The sequence below is a fragment of the Falco biarmicus genome, chromosome 16 (genome assembly GCF_023638135.1).
Source record: "Falco biarmicus isolate bFalBia1 chromosome 16, bFalBia1.pri, whole genome shotgun sequence".
Lineage (NCBI taxonomy): Eukaryota > Metazoa > Chordata > Aves > Falconiformes > Falconidae > Falco > Falco biarmicus.
In genome coordinates this window covers 4,852,365-4,867,369 of record NC_079303.1, presented here as the reverse complement: position 1 = coordinate 4,867,369, position 15,005 = coordinate 4,852,365, and the positions used below count along the sequence as shown (strand labels likewise).

The following is a 15,005-nucleotide window of genomic DNA, read 5'->3' as shown; positions in this document are numbered from 1 at the left end:
CTCAGCCCGGTGCCGTGCCGGGCCGATCTGTGCCGCGCCGGGCACTGGCCGCCCGCTCAGCCCGGTGCCGTGCCGTGCCGTGCCGTGCCGTGCCGTGCCGTGCCGTGCCGGGCGCTGGCCGCCAATGGGGCCGGCGGCCGGAGCCGAGCCCTCGGCGGGGCGGGGCGGGCCGGGAGCCGCCCCCGCGCTGCGGGAGCCCGGGGCCAGCATGGAGCGCAGCCGGGTAAGGGGGCGCGGGGGGCGCGGGGGCTCCGCTCGGCGGCTCGGCCCGGGGGGCTGCCCCAGCCCCGGAGTGGCTCGGTGGGGCGAGCTCGGCCTGGCCCGGGGGGCTTCATCCTTTTTCCCTCCCTCCCCGGGGATGAAGCCAGCCGCCCAGCCAGGCTCGGTGCCCTCGGCCCCCGGGGGTCCCAGCCTGCTGCTGGCTCGGTGCCCCGCGCGGGTCTGGGGGCAGCAGTTGGTGCGGGCTGTGCTCACACCGCCTTGTCCTTGGCCAGGGCGAAGCGCGGGGCATCCCTTCATCCCCCGGGACCCATGTGGCACATGGCGCCGGCGGTGTCCGGCTTCTCGAGCGCAGTGGTGGCCCAAAGGGCTTTGGCAGCCCAGGTTTTGCAGGGACGCTGTGTGTGTAATTCAGGGCCCTGAGGAGGTTACAGGCGTTTGCTCGTGGCGTTCAGTCACGAGAGGAGAGTTGGAACCCTCGGCTGCATTCCCAGCTCCTGCTTGTTGGCTGACCTTGGGCAAATTACTTTTTCTCCATGCGCTCAAGCTGCGCACATGCTGATTTCATACAGTAATTCAGTGCTCTTGGGGATCTGAAAAACTATAGGAATAGAAATGCAAAGTGAACCTTGAAAATGACATTGACCTTGTCTTGTAGCCTGCTTCACTGAAGGCCAAAGTCAGGTCTGTATTTTCTTGCAGTAGCTTATCTGGGATGATAGTGCTGCTGACGTGCATTTTGCAAAAATTCCAAGTTACAAGGTGCTGACACCTGTAACGGGGATCTGTGAAGTCTGTCGGTAACCGAGCCTGCCACCAGCTCACGCGTTTCTCCTTAGCATTGCTCTGCGAGGTAGCATGTTACTGTTGCCCCCACTTTGATGGGAAACCGAGGACCAGAGCACGCCAGCAACTACCCCAGGATTGCACGAGAAGTTTGCAGTGGAGCAGACCTGATCTGACCTCCTCAGTCCTGCTCAGATCTCCTTAGTCCCAAGCCAGCAGCTCAACCACCGGACCTTCTTGCCCTCTGGTTGCGCTTTTCTTCCTATTGTTAGTTCAACAAAACTGCTCACTCTGAGTTTGCAAGACACATACTAAATAAGGCTCCCGAGTTAAGGAGTTTATAGTTTAATTAAGTTGTCTTGGGGGCATACTGAAGGGATGGAGACTTCCTGAGCTGCTCTACAAGGAAACCTTGTTGGAAAATCCGGTATTAAGACTTTGTGGAAGAGGTAAACAGAATTGTTTGGTAGCCAGAGGGGGAAGGCTTTTCGAGAGTCAGAGAAGCAGAGATCAGAAGGAGATCATAAAACTGGTGTGGAGGAAGGAGTGGAACTGAGTGCTGCCTTGAAGGTGATGGTTCAGAGCACGCACTTGTGATGAAAACTTGAAGCCTGAAGGCTGAGGTTGGCCCAAACACCTTCCTCACCTCACGTGTGAGCTGTGATTGTCTCTGCTCATCAGGACTTGGTGCAGAGCCATGCTGGAGATGGGCTGTGGGACTCCGAGCAGTGTGGCTTCTTGCTCTTGGCAGATTTTGAACGATGTGGGGATTAATTCTTCTTAAGGGGAAGAGCCTTTATATCACATCCAGGCTACTGCTCAATATTTCCCTTTCCTAGCTCTCAGGACCCTGAGGAGTAACAAGGACTGGCTCGACTGGTTTGCAGCTCCGCAGAGATCTCACGGACTCACTCTGGAAAAGGTTCTTAAGGGACTTTGGCATGGGTTTTCTTTCTCTTGGAAACTCACTTTCTGCATTACATGTAAGAAGATCCTGCATTCTTGGGTGGTTTAGGTGCTGCAGGAGCAGGATGTAGTCCCCAAGCTGCCTCCTGGCAGGGGCAGGGACGGTGCATGGCAGCTCGGTGGGTGCTGGGGCTCTGTGCTCACAGCCCCGTGACCCGCAGGGTTTGACGTGTTGAATCGTGGGGAGCCCAGCCACCTTCTGGAGACCTCCCAGGTCTAACCTGGAGGTACTGCGATCTGTTTTGAAATGTGGGGGGGGTGTCCTCAAGGGCCCTGTGAGCTGACCCCAGACAGGCTGTCTGCGATGCTCTCTGGAGGTGTGACGGAGCTGGGGCAGACCTGCCTGAACTGGCTCTAAACTCGCTGGTTCAGGCACCCATCACCAGTGTAACCACTGGTGAACGCTCACCGGAGCCCCGAGCAGTTTGGCAGCCGGCACTCTCATCCCTGTCTCGTTATCTGTTCCCAAACTCGTTAGCTTTAATCCAGCCATGATAGATCTGCGTCAGGGTGTGGTTGTTACCAACATTTGCAGCGTGGGGAAACCAGCACCCTCGCAGGGATCTCAATTAACTCCTAGTTGTAAGCCACAAGTCATCCTCTCTGCCATAGCAGCACATACCTGCCCTCTGGCGTAGGTGGAAGACGGATGAAGTGTTTCACTGTGTATTTTTACCTTAATAAAACTCCCCAGAGAAGTTTGCTTCTGGGGGGAATCTAGCTCTTTGCCGCCTGTTGGCATCCTGCGTAGGAAAATGGTAAGCATGTGTTTCTTGAGCAACAGACTCTTTAAAAACAAAGGCCACCGACTAGTTTTGATGTTTTCTTTCTAATGCACAGTCCATTTTATTCAAAGGTTGAGGTTTTCTTCTTTGTTTGTTGTTTGGTTGGGGTTTTTTTGATTTGGAAATAACCTTGGTGGTGTTCCCTTGCAGATGAATGAAGACTTCCCCAGCCTCAGGAGCCCCCGCTGAGCTCTTGCGGAGGCTTCTGATCTGGCCAAGCCAGGAGCTGTGTGTGGGTAGAGTACGTGAGTCAACAAATGGTCTCTGTGAGTTGCCAGGAGCTGCTGCCCTCCTTGACCAGCTCTTCCCTGCTAGAAAATTTTGCCAGTGCTCTGCATCGCAGCATGCCGCCATCCCTTCTGCCAGGGCACGGCAGCGAGAGGGTGTCCGGCCACCTAGAAGGCTCTGGCCACCTCCTTGCGGGCACCACTAGCCACTCTGCAGGCACCCCGCTCCCCCCAGCCGGTGCAAAGGGGGAAGACACAAAACCCCAAGCCACTGTCTGCGAGGCTCACCTCAGGCTGCCTGATTTCTGTAGCAGCCTCTCCCAGGACTTCATTCCCACCCTGGAGGAGATTGAGGAGTTCCTAAGGGAGAAGGCTGAGTTCCTCAAAGAAGAAGCAAGTGAGCTTCACCCAGGTGGAGGGAAGGTCGGCATCAACTCTGAGATCAGCTTAGGTAGCTCTGGGGGACAGCCTGTCTCTGGTGTTGCTCAAGAAGATGTCTCAAACGCTGCTCAGCCTGGAGGGACAACGGATGGTAGTGACCAGGCAGTAGCTTCTGGGAGCATTCCTGTTGTCCTCCAGATCCAGCCTCTCCAGGTGGACAGTGGCATCCCGCTAGCGCAGAGTGCTACAGGTGGTGTGAGGGTGGCCCAGCTGGTTATCAGCTTGCAGGGCCAAAACCTGTCCCTCCTCCCTCAGGTCCAGCCCCCTGTAACCATCATGGACCAAAAGTATGTCAAAATCGCCCCCCTGCCGGTCACCATGAGGCCAGGGGCACCGGGGGATGTGCAAGAGGTGGAGGCAAACCCCAAGCATCACAAAGCCCCCCCTTCCCTCGTCCGCATCCACAAGTGCTCGCACCCGGGCTGCGGCAAGATGTACACCAAGAGTTCCCACCTCAAGGCTCACTTTCGTCGGCACACCGGTGAGAAACCCTACACTTGTGCTTGGCCCAACTGCGGCTGGCGGTAAGTGGGAGCCGCGGGACCGTGTGGGTGGGTGTCCCCGCCAAAGGCCTGCCGTCGCTTGCAGGAGAGCTCTTGGCTGGTGGAAAGCCAGGATAAAATCACGAGTTTTCTTTCCCGAGTGAGTTATAGATGAGAGCTGGAAGGAGGCTGAGAGGAGTAGAGTTTGTGGAGCGCTTTGGGGAGTTTTCACTCAGCCCAAAAGTGCTGAAAACCTCCAGCTGGGGGAGGCATAGCTGACACCCTCCCCCTTGAACACCCCAAATCCCCCCTGAACTGGATGCCTAAACACCCCCTAGCAATACAGCTTTACCAAATGATGTTGGTTATTTATATTACAACAGCGTTGGTTATTTAAATTTAAATTACAACAATTTTGCAAACTTTCTCTGTCTAGTTCAGGACAATTTCTGCAGTTGGGCTACAAAAAAAGGCTTTTCCCATTAATATTTGTCCCAGGAAAGAAGAGTTTCAGTGCTTCCTCAGGAGCCAGTGCATATTCTGTGTTTCTTTAGCAACCCTTTGCTTTCTCTTGCTGTTTGCCTGCCCTGGCTGCTTACATCCCTCAGACACCTGTGCGCTTGTAGCGTATCTCCATGCTGCATTTACTTTTGTTTGCTCTGCACATGACGATGGTTGTCATTTTCTTTCATCTGTCTTCTCTAAATTAACCCTGCTTTATAATCTTGCTGCACTTCTCTGATTATTTTTCTGCTGTGGTGTTCTCTTCCTGGCACTGCGTACCTGTCCCGGCGGGGCAGGATGCTCAGTACAGCCTTTGGCAAGAAGGGCTAATAGTCCTCGGGTCCTGCGTATCACTTTTCATCAGCAGATCTCAAAGCATATCACAAAGCAAACTGGTGCTGGCAGCCCTGAGCTTTCCTGGTTCCTTGTGCAATGCTTTGGCATACACGGCTGCCTTGTTTCCCCGGATGGTGTGTTATGGCTTCTGTCTCAGGCTGGTGAAAGTCTGGAATGTATGAGACTAGATCTGAATGTTGGGACTTCTTCTTGCCAAGCTGCCGTCCCTTTGCCGTCAGCAATTGTCCTTCCATTTCACTCACAACCGCAGTACATGTTGGCAGCTGTTGGCTCCTTTTCCAGTACCAACCAGTACTGCTGAATCCTCCCGGACCTGACCCTCAAAGCCTGGGGATTGAGGAAGGGGACAATGGCAACCACACAATCAACACTTTTCCCTCTGGAAAGGAGGAAAGGGATGGTGCTAGCCTGTACAATAGCATCCTGCAGGCTGTCCACTGAGTCACTGTGCTCTGCTCCGCTTGCTGCCCTGCCCTCCGTCTGCATGGGAGCAGTTCTGCTGTCGAGTGATGTACTCAGCCATGGCTGGGGTTCTCCGAGCCTTCCTCCCTTTTCTAGATGTGGCCCTAACTGTAATAACATCATTTCTCCTGGCCCTGCTTTCTGTGAGGAGCTGAAACCTTGGAACTCGCTTCTTACAGCAAAGCTGGAAATGAAGTCAGCGGTTTGCATGGAAGAGCTGAGGATGGCCTTGGGACGCGTTTTGTTTTTGCGGAGCCTTTTGTGAGCAGCCGCAGTATTTACCATACCAGGTGTGAGCTGGAAATCCTATCGCTGGGAGTCTGGGGTTACAGCTGAAGCTCCTTGCTTTGTGCTTCTTTGCGTGGGCATGTTTCAGCCAGATGGAAAAACCCTTCCGTCCTAATACTCCTGCCATCTGTGTTGGCTCCTTAGAGGCAGAACAGGAGTAAATCCTGTCCAGCCCCCCTCTCCAGCACTCCCCCGACACTCAACATGCAAAGCGTGCTGAAGTCACACCAGCTCCCAGGCTTTCTTGAGACCTTTGAGGTGGCACTCATAAAACAGCTGCAGACCAGCTTGCTGCAGCTGCCCCCAGGTCTGGATCTGTGCGTGCCAGGAAGGGTGCAGGAGAATTAACCATGGGGACATGCATGTGGTTAAAGGGACTTCCCAGGCTGATCTGCTCCAGGTGTGGAAATTACACAGACCAGCAGTCTGAGCTCTGGGTACTCCTGTGGTCCTTGTTGCTGCATCCTCAGAACAGCAGTCAGCTTGCTTTGGCACGGAAACCTCTGCTTCTGCGCTCCAGGCTGGGTGCATTTTCTTTTCCTCCCTTGTGCTTGGTATTTAAACCAGCTCCTCTCTCCCCAGCTCCCAGCCCAGCCCAGGCTGACAGTGAAAACTCACTGCCATTCTGAGAAACAAGGGAATGCTCGGAGTCTGCAGGGAGAACCCATGCTCTCCGAGGAACATCGAGCCTTCTCTCAACAGCGATGCTCTTTTTGGCTTGGTGAGGGAATTACAGTAAAGCCTTTCTACCCAGGCTCCTGAACAGTGACCTCCAGTTGCTGCCAGCCTGGGCTGATGCCCCAAAAAGCCATTTCTCTCAGCATCTGGCTTTGGGGCTGTCAGCTTCCAAAAGGTTTCAGCAAGTCTGAAACAACTGAAGGAAGTAGGTGGACAAGTGTCCCTTAAGAGCAGTGGAAAGAAATGAAGATCTCAGTGAATTATTTTCCTCTTCCCTATCTTTCCGTCACTCCTTGGAGGGGTTTCTTTCTTTCTGTTCCTCCAGCAGGAGCCTGGAGTGCCTCACTGGTAGGTGGGATGCAGGAGAGCAGAAGTGACCTATCTAGGGTCACTCAAGAGGCGGTGGCAGAGCCAGACCTCAGCCTCCCACGTGCCAGGGTCCTCGTTCCCTGTCCTGTCTAGCAGCAAAGGCTGGATCCACCATGCTTCCCTTCTCCTACAGGTTTTCCCGCTCAGATGAGCTCTCCCGACACAAGCGCTCCCACTCCGGTGTCAAGCCGTACCAGTGTGCCGCTTGCGAGAAGAAGTTTGCCCGCAGTGACCATTTAGCCAAACACGTGAAGATCCACCGAGGCCAGCCGTACAGCCAGCGGACGCTTCATGGCGGCAGCAGAAGTTAAATCTTGCTGCTCATCCTTGTGAGGCTGAGTCCAGGAGCCCTGAAGCCAAGCAAACAATGCAAAACCCACTACACTAACGAAGAGAGGGAAATGACCCTAATGAATTATAGGAGATCCGGTGTTATGCCTCTCTCTGTCCGAGGATGTCACATATTCACAGCCTGTTTCTGGTACCACTGTTCCTCTCTTAAATATACGTGACGGAAACACAAGATAATTCAGGGTGAGCGTGTGTGTGTGTAGGGAAGTGGGGCTGGGGGAGAGGACAGATTTACAAGGTGCCTGTGCACAGCTCGTAGGTGTCACCCGCCTGCAGCAGCATGACAGGCAGCATGTGGCTCCCAGCTGGCTGTCCCCACCGTGGGGCATCCCTTAGGCAGCTGCGAGTCACACCGGCATCCCAAGGCTCTGCATCGGCAGCGTTCCAGAGACGGGCAGGGAGGGTTCGTTCTGGACTCACACAGAAATCCATACGATGAGCTCACCTGGCAGGGTGGCATCCAGGCAGAACCAGGGGGGGATGGGGGGTTGTGTTTGTGTCATGCAGCACCTGGGGGGGCCTGAAGGCAGACGTTGGGGACGGCTTTTCTGCTGCGGTTGAGGTGGTGGTTGTGTTGTCCTTAACTCTGCTTTTCTGTGTTGGTGGTTTTTCACCCGGCTGGCACCGGGTGCGCTGGCGTCCTTGGGGATGTGACATTGCGGCTGCAGTTTGAGGGGGGTGGGAAGTGCGTCTGTTCGGCTCGCTCAGTGGTGCGTGTTGAAAGGCCACCAGGAGACACGTAAGTAGCAGCAGCAAACTCCGTGTTTACATGCTGGCGTGAAAAAGCAGCGTTATGGAGAGACACCAGTGCGTATGGAGCCGGAGGGGAGCAGCACGCTCCGGTCAGGGGGAGCAGTGCAGCTCACAGGTTGCTGACGTCCTTTTTGTATTTGACTTCTGGTTAATTAAAGGCCAACTGCTTGCTCCTGTGCCAACTTCCCCAGCCTTTGCAAACATCTGGGAGGGAATTAAGTGCTTGTACAAACAAAGAATAAGCGTCAGGAGTTTAAGCTAGGCAGTGTGCCCTCTCTGTGTGGCTTTGCCAGCATGTCTCAAGCTGATATTTAGCACCTCCAGGCTCTTTTCCACTCAGGTGCGCTCATGCTGTTCTGCTGTTACCCCAGTTCTCTTCCAGAGTAGGACTTCACACACTTCAAGCTGCCCTTGAGCTGACTTCAGTGAGGAGTGTTGGGTTGGACCCAACATAAGGACAGGGAAGTGAGCTGAACTCATTTCCCTGCCCTGTGGAGGGCATGTTTGTACAGCAAAGAGGTTGTTCTCTGGTCCCTGCAGCCCTTCTCGAGTGATGACTCTGGGGAAGGAAACAGCCAGACTGGTGGGGACGGATAAGGTGTCCTGCTCTGAGGGATGGTACAAGCATCTCTGGACGAGACACCAAACTTCTGTGTGAGAAGGACGAGCTCGTAAAGCAATCCGTCCTAGTGACAGTGTTGTGTGGCTGGAGATGTTGGCTGTTGCTGGCTGCTCCTTCCTCAGCGCAGTGACCAGAGCTCTTGGTCCAGCTTTTTTGAGAAGCTACCACAGTGTGACTTCAGGGAAAGGAGCAAGGGAGCTGAAATTCCTTGATTTATTCTTAGTTTAGAATATTTGGGGTTGCTTCTGCTGCCCTTGGAGGAGATGCTGCTGCTGTGGAGGTTGGAGACAGATGGGGTAGGGCACTTTCCACCAGTGAGGTTCTCTGGTGCGCTGAGGGTCCCCATGATGAACTTGTTTCTCCTGCTTTTTGTTGTTCCCGTGCTGCAAGGCCACGGTCCAGCCTGTATAGGCACCAACGAGCAGGGTCCGCTTCCCCCATGCCTTTGGCCCCTACAAACAGCAAAAGTTTCTCCAAAGTGGAAATGTGAGTGCGTGCAGAAATGATGTTAGTGTCGAGGAGAAACGTTAGTAAAGCTGGCTTTGGGTTTAGATTCTGGGTTGTAAAACCAAGCAGGCCGGCAGCTGAAGGCAGGCTGGCTGGCCAGCTTCCAGCCGCAGCGTAGCGGGGAACCGGCTTGTGGCTCCCCCAGCTGCAAGGCTGCAGCGGGAGCCCCAGCTAATGGATCCGCTGTTGGCTTCCAAAGGGCTGGCGTGCCTGCGCGGCGTGTTTCTCGGAGAACACCTGCATTACTTGCTTTCCTAATCCCCAGGCGGGAGAGCAGGGTTTACGACAGAAATAGCTGGAGCCACGCTGCTTGACTTCAGATCCAAGCTTTCCCCAAAGGTCTGGGAGGGCTGGTTTCTGGATCCCAGCTCTAAACTCCTTCATCCTTAGCTCATAAGTGGGTAGGTGTGGATAGGCTGAACAGAAAGGAGCTGCCTGCAGCGGGGTTTCTTTCCTGTGTGCGCAAGTGGAAGTGTCTGAGACCTGCAACCCTGATGTGGACTCTTTGGCGAGAGCTCTCCCCTTTGGGGAAGGAAGGCAGCTTTTGCAAGGCTTAGCTGGAGCTCTGGCCCTGCCTGGGGGAGCGAGCGCTCTCCCAGCGCACCGTGGGTGCTCCCACCTCTGGGGTGACCAGATGCCAGCAAGAAACACAGCCCGAGTTCACACGATGCTGAACCTTTAATGATGAGCCAGAGGAGACAGGTATGCAAGAGCCTCTTTGGGGTTGCCTTTTGTTTTAGCGGGTTTTTTCCTGGCTAGGAATTTACTTCATACCCTCTTTGCTGGCGGGCTCTCTTCAGAGGCTGGATGCCAACATGACTCATGCCCGTCTTGTGCTTTTATCTGTGTCCCCCCCCTTTGCTCTTCTCCTTCGCTCCAGACTCTTTCACAGCACTCCCTGTTCATTTTGGACCTGCCCCATCCTGCCTCCCTCTGCTCTCAGCCGAAGGCAACTGGGGAGGTTGCACGTTTCCAAAGTGTGGAGCAAGAAGGGCTGTGCCTCATCGGTAGTGCAAGGCCCTGCTCTGTTCTCCAGCAGTTTATCTGCTGAGCAGCTACGGCAGAGTCCACGCTGCTCCCAAGGTGGATCCGCTGTGGAAGACAGGGCTGGTTTGTTTTGCCATTCCTTTTAAACAAACCGCAAAGGGAGGGGAGAGAGGTTTTTATAAAATAAAATACCCTAGATACGTATCTCTTGTGCAATGTGCATTATAGTCTCACCTGCTTCCCTCTGGGGACTTTGGATGAGTGGCTTAAAAGATTTACTGAAGGCTCTGTAATTACCTATCCTTTGCTCCAGTGAGGATATTACTCCACAGCAGAAACGCTTGTTGTGGAAGTACAGATGCGATCTGTGGCATCAGGAGGGATGGAGACCTTTCTTTGTCCTCCCACAGACAGAAATACACTGGAGCTGCCAAGAGGTGACACAAGCTGCCCTCATGTCACCACGGCTGCCGGGCTGTCAGCCTGGCTCCATCTCGGATGGTTTGTCTGTTGGAGGAGTGGGAATGGGAGGAGCTGGTTGCCTTGTGCTCGAAGCGAAAAGGCTGTCAGGTTGCTAAGCAGTGGTTTTTAAGAACCGAAACGCAAGCAGACAGGAGTTGTAGCAGGGCAGGACGTGGGAGAGCACAAAGAGAAATTCAGGCAACGTTTCTAAATTTGCAGCTGCGGCTCTGGATATAGCAGTACGCAGTGCAGAGCCCTCCATCTTCGGCAGCACAAGTGACAGCACTGACAGCCCCAAGCTGCAGCCCACGTGGAGCTCGTGCTGGCTGCTCATCCTCTGAGATGAGGTAAGGGCCAGTGCAAACCCACAGTTTGATTGAAGGCCCCTTTGGAAACATAGCTCTAAGATGGATGATGGCATATAGGTTTTTCTTTTTCTTTATCCCCCCAATAAAATGAGAACTGGATTTTTATTAACAGTTGTCCCTTCCAGAGCCCAGTTTTATTTGGGGCAAATGCAATTCTTGGTGTGATTTCTGGTTCAGCAGCAGAAGCTGGCTTGTGGCAGGTAGCAAACTGGAGCCTTGAGTGTTCTCAGAACAGTAAATAGCTTTTTACGGGCACGGGACCACGCAGGCTGGAAAACAGGCAAGTGTTTGCAGAGACAAAGGGGGTCAGTTGAGTGTTCCTCCGCTGCCTGGACAGCTAGCCACCAGCTGGGCCAGATCCTGGCCCTAAGTAACAAAAAGTGGAGCTGGTAATGGGGAACAGGTGGAGAAGGTTTGCAGCGGCTCGGCGTTAACCCTCAGGTGGCTCAGCAGCACATCTCAGGCCTGAAGTTGGAAGCAAAAAGGGACAGGAGCCGCTTGTTGGTTTGCACGTGTCCTGGGATATGGTTCAAGCTCTTCTGGAGCCACGGCTAAGCACAAAAGGCAATGTTTCCTTGCAAAGAAGTGGGGTATGTCATGGCCTTGTGCTGCAGCTGATGCAGTAGCTCCCACCCCATGCTCTGCTCACCTCTCCCTGCTGTCAGCCGGTGAGTGGGCTCTGGGGGAGCTCCCCGGAGCCCCTGCCCTGGGAACAGAGGGGTTAAGGGCACAGCGAGACTTAAGGAACAAACCAGCTAAATTAAAACAGCTGGCTGGCTTGGCCTGGCCATGCTGGATGACTTACCGCTTCATAATCAGCTTTCTAAGAAGGCACAAGTCCACTGGCAGGGAGGCTGGAGCAGGGAAGAACATCTCTGTTTAGGAATAAGGCTAATGAGTGACTGGCTTTTGTTCCTGGCTTGCCCGGCTCCTACCCCCAGGCTGGATGTGTGCTCTTAGCATGGACTTTGGACAGGTTGTTTGCAGGGATGCACCTTTCCTGGGAGCTGCCCTCTGCTGCCTGTGCAGGTAAAACACTGTTTGCTGACGTTTGGGCTGAGCTGCCTTGCTGGGGGAAGGTTTCCAGCTGATGGGATAAATTCTGTGGCTGGAGCCCTGTGGGAAAGGATGGGGGTGATGGTATCTGGTCAGCTGTGCCATTTTCTGTTGTTTGATCCAGGAACTGGGCAGTGGTACAGAAAGGGCTTCTCCTTCCCTGGAAAATCCACCCAGATAAAGCCTTTTTTTGGCTTACAAAGTATGTGGTGGGAGGGGGTGGAAATCAGACGTGCGATTTGATATCCACGGATCTGCGTTCACTTTTGGAAATGTTGGCTTGTCCCTGTGTATTACCAATTTCTCCCCAACTGCAGTTTCGCAGCTCCTTGTTAAGAGAGCCGAGCACCGCAGTCTGCTTCTCACCCCTTCCATGTCAGACCTTGGGTTGTTTGTGCAAACAACAGGCTCTGAAATGAAACTCCAGATGCCATTTAACTGGTCACGATGGGTCCCGACTGCCCTGTTGTTACCACCTGTGACGGTGCCATCGGGTCAGGCCAGGAGGAGAACCAGTGAGGTTTTTGAGAGTTGTTTTCAGGAATTTTGTTCAGGATGTGGGAACGTCACAAGGGGAATTGTGTTTTTAGCAGGAGAAGGGCTGCATAGATAACACGGTGGAAACTAGTTTGGCAACGCTCTGTAATAACCAGAGATCCTCTGGTGCACAGCTTTAGGGCTTAACTTTCATAAGCACCTGAAACCACCTCCAAGCCTATCTGAGTCAGTGGAGACTAGCCCTTCTGAAAAAAAAAGAAACCCAAAACAAAACCAGCTTTTCTCCCACTGTATCTAGTTCCTCACTGCATAGTGAAGTTCTCATGTAACTGGGTAATTTTGCTTTTTCCTGAAATATAGTATTATCTGTTCCTTAGAATATTAACAGCTGTTGTATGAGCTGGGCATCATGTGTCCTGTTCAGCAAAGGATTTAACTCTGGAGCATTTGCTATGACAGCGAACTCCCCTGCAGGGTTTTCTGCTGACAAGCCTTGGACTTGTCCCAGTCAAACATCTCCGGGGGACTGGAAATGGAGGCTTTGGACTGGGTTGGCCACCCTGTGCCTGCTGTAGGATGCTGAACTTCCTCTCTCCTCTTACCTGCCCTGAGCAGTGTGCGGATTGCCTGGCCCTCAAGGCAGGAGCTTTCCTGTTACAGACTCGGGAATAACCAAGGTTTGAAACCAGCGCAAATCCATGGCTTTTTGAAAGCATCAGCAAACACCAAAGCAGAGGCAGAGCTGCTCTCTGCAAAGGAAACCCAGACAGCTGAAAAGCCAGAGTGCAAAAAGGCTATATTGGGGCTGAGCGATACAAGACCGTTGGCAGCTTGGGCATGAAAGGGAACACGAGGATGCGAACCCAGTTACTTCTCCATCATCTTCAGGGTGCTCCTTTTAGCTTCAGCAAAGGTGGCTGGTATTTGTGGGCCTTGTAATACTCCATGGGCATCCTGCAGCGTCTTTGGGACCTCTGTGAAGCGATGACTTCCTGCACAAGGGAGTGTCACGCATCCAGGGATGCTGAGGGTGGCATCCCTGTGAGGAGCATTGCGTTTCCCTGGGTCGCGAAGCCCCGGCTTTGTGGTGGGTTGTGAGCAGGGTGGGAAGCTGTTCTGAACCAAGTGACAGCAGGTTTTCTGCTGTAAATTTGTCAGGTTGATGACTAGCACCATCTAGGCCTCGTAGGCAAACTAGCAGCACTCATGCCCACTTTTTTGGTAGAGCTTCTGTAGGGGATGGGGGCGGTTGGCAGCCCCTGAGCCCAGAGCTGCGTGTCCGTGCTGCTGCGTGACTTGTGCTGCTCCTGCTGCTTGTATCCAGCAACCCATCCTTCCCCCAGGCCGCAAGTGAGCGGGGGGCTTGCCTTCCCCCCTTCTACCTCCAAGGATGTCTTGGGAGCTGTGGTTTAAGGTGCTAATATTGGTAACTGAAGCTTCAGTGAACCGACACTGTGTTGAACATTAAGCTTCCTGAGAGCATCTCTCTTGAGAGGCCAACGAGTGGGTTTTGGTTGTGAAACTTTAAAAACAAACAACTTTCCTTGATCTAAAGGCTTTTCCCTTGTGAGTGTAGCCTCTCACTAATGAGGCACAAAACCTCTCGTAGCTGTTCTGCTTATTTCACGACTTTTGGATTCCCAGAACTCTTGCAAAGCTCAGCCTTGGAGTTGGGAGCTGTATTAAAATAGCACCTCCATCTTCTGGAGCAAGGCCTTGTTGGGGTCTGATTAGCTGTTGCATAATTTCTGGCGTTCCTGGTGGTGCTTGTGTTTCCCCACTGTCTCAGGCCAAGGCCATGTGATGGTAAAGTCAGAACGTTGCAGTAAGATTTCTCTTTTTTGATAAGTCAGTGCTTTTAGAAGCCCCTGTGCTTTCCGAGAACTGGCAGTTGGGTATCACCTCATGACTTTGTCCTTGCCTCAGAACTTGCAAAATCTATTTCTAGGTGCTGCTGTCTAATTAACCTTCACCAGAAATCCCAACTGAAATGCATTTGTGTTTGAATTCCTTTGTCTGCTGCCTCTTTAAAATGCCTTTACATGTGAGCTGCCTTTTTTAAAAGGCCTTTGCATATGAGCTTTTTCCAAACCCTGCCTTGTTGCCTGCTTGATTTTTTATTCCATCCCTTTGTCTGTCCTGTATTTTTTCCCTTGTGATGTTGTCTAAGATAAGAACAAGCCCATGCTGGATTGCAAACCCACAGCAGGGGAAGCAGAACAAAGTGAGAGTTGCACAAAGTCAGAAATTTATTATCCCTCTAAAAAAGATGCTTTGATTGTTTCTGAGCGGAGTTACCCTGGCTGATACAGCTGAAGCCCTTTAGGTCCTTTGGATGCTGGGGTGGAGTGGAGTTGATTTTTGTGTGCTGTCCCTCTTCCACAGCAGCTTGCACTGTCTTTTTGGGTTCAGCTCGTGCATTGTTTCTTACCTGAGTGCTAAGGAAATAGGAAAGTTTGGGGCGTGCTGGTAGATTTTGCTGGTGGCAAGTGGAAACAAAGCCAGGGAATAGTCTGGAGTTGTGGTGGCGCGCTCAGAGATGGAGCTCTGCTGTTTGCCTTGGAAAACATGTTGGGACCCCACTGGAGTCTGGCGCGCGTGCTGAAACGCTGGGTTTGCGCGATCGTGTATCTTGTGAAATGTTCCTTTTCAGAGCCGTATTGTTCTCCCACTTTGCAAGTAAGTGATGCTCAGTGCCAAATGAGGAAAAGATACCCAAAGAAACGGCACGGTGTGTGCCAGTCCCGTAGGCTGTAGGAGCTCCTGGGGAAGCAGCTGATGTCAGGAGTGCTCCCCAAGCGAGTTGTGCAAACCCAGGTGCTGGTCCTTCCCCAAAG

The 15,005-nt window shown here is 53.1% G+C and overlaps 1 protein-coding gene across 4 annotated transcripts; it reads left to right on the top strand.

The window, feature by feature from the left end:
- The first annotated feature begins 166 nt into the window (after positions 1-166).
- LOC130159888 (Krueppel-like factor 15) lies at positions 167-7,092 on the top strand. 4 transcript variants are annotated; one of them, XM_056361926.1, is made up of 4 exons: positions 173-223; positions 1,845-1,927; positions 2,907-3,948; positions 6,698-7,092. In XM_056361926.1, the coding sequence occupies exons 3-4, from the start codon at positions 3,014-3,016 to the stop codon at positions 6,873-6,875; spliced, it is 1,113 nt and encodes a 370-aa protein (XP_056217901.1). In that variant the 5' UTR covers positions 173-223; positions 1,845-1,927; positions 2,907-3,013; the 3' UTR covers positions 6,876-7,092. The 4 variants fall into 4 exon arrangements, 3 of the variants coding, with proteins under 3 accessions (XP_056217904.1, XP_056217901.1, XP_056217903.1); XM_056361929.1 differs by lacking the exon at positions 1,845-1,927 and having other exon boundaries at positions 167-223; XM_056361928.1 differs by lacking the exon at positions 173-223 and having other exon boundaries at positions 276-1,988.
- Positions 7,093-15,005: the final 7,913 nt, after the last annotated feature.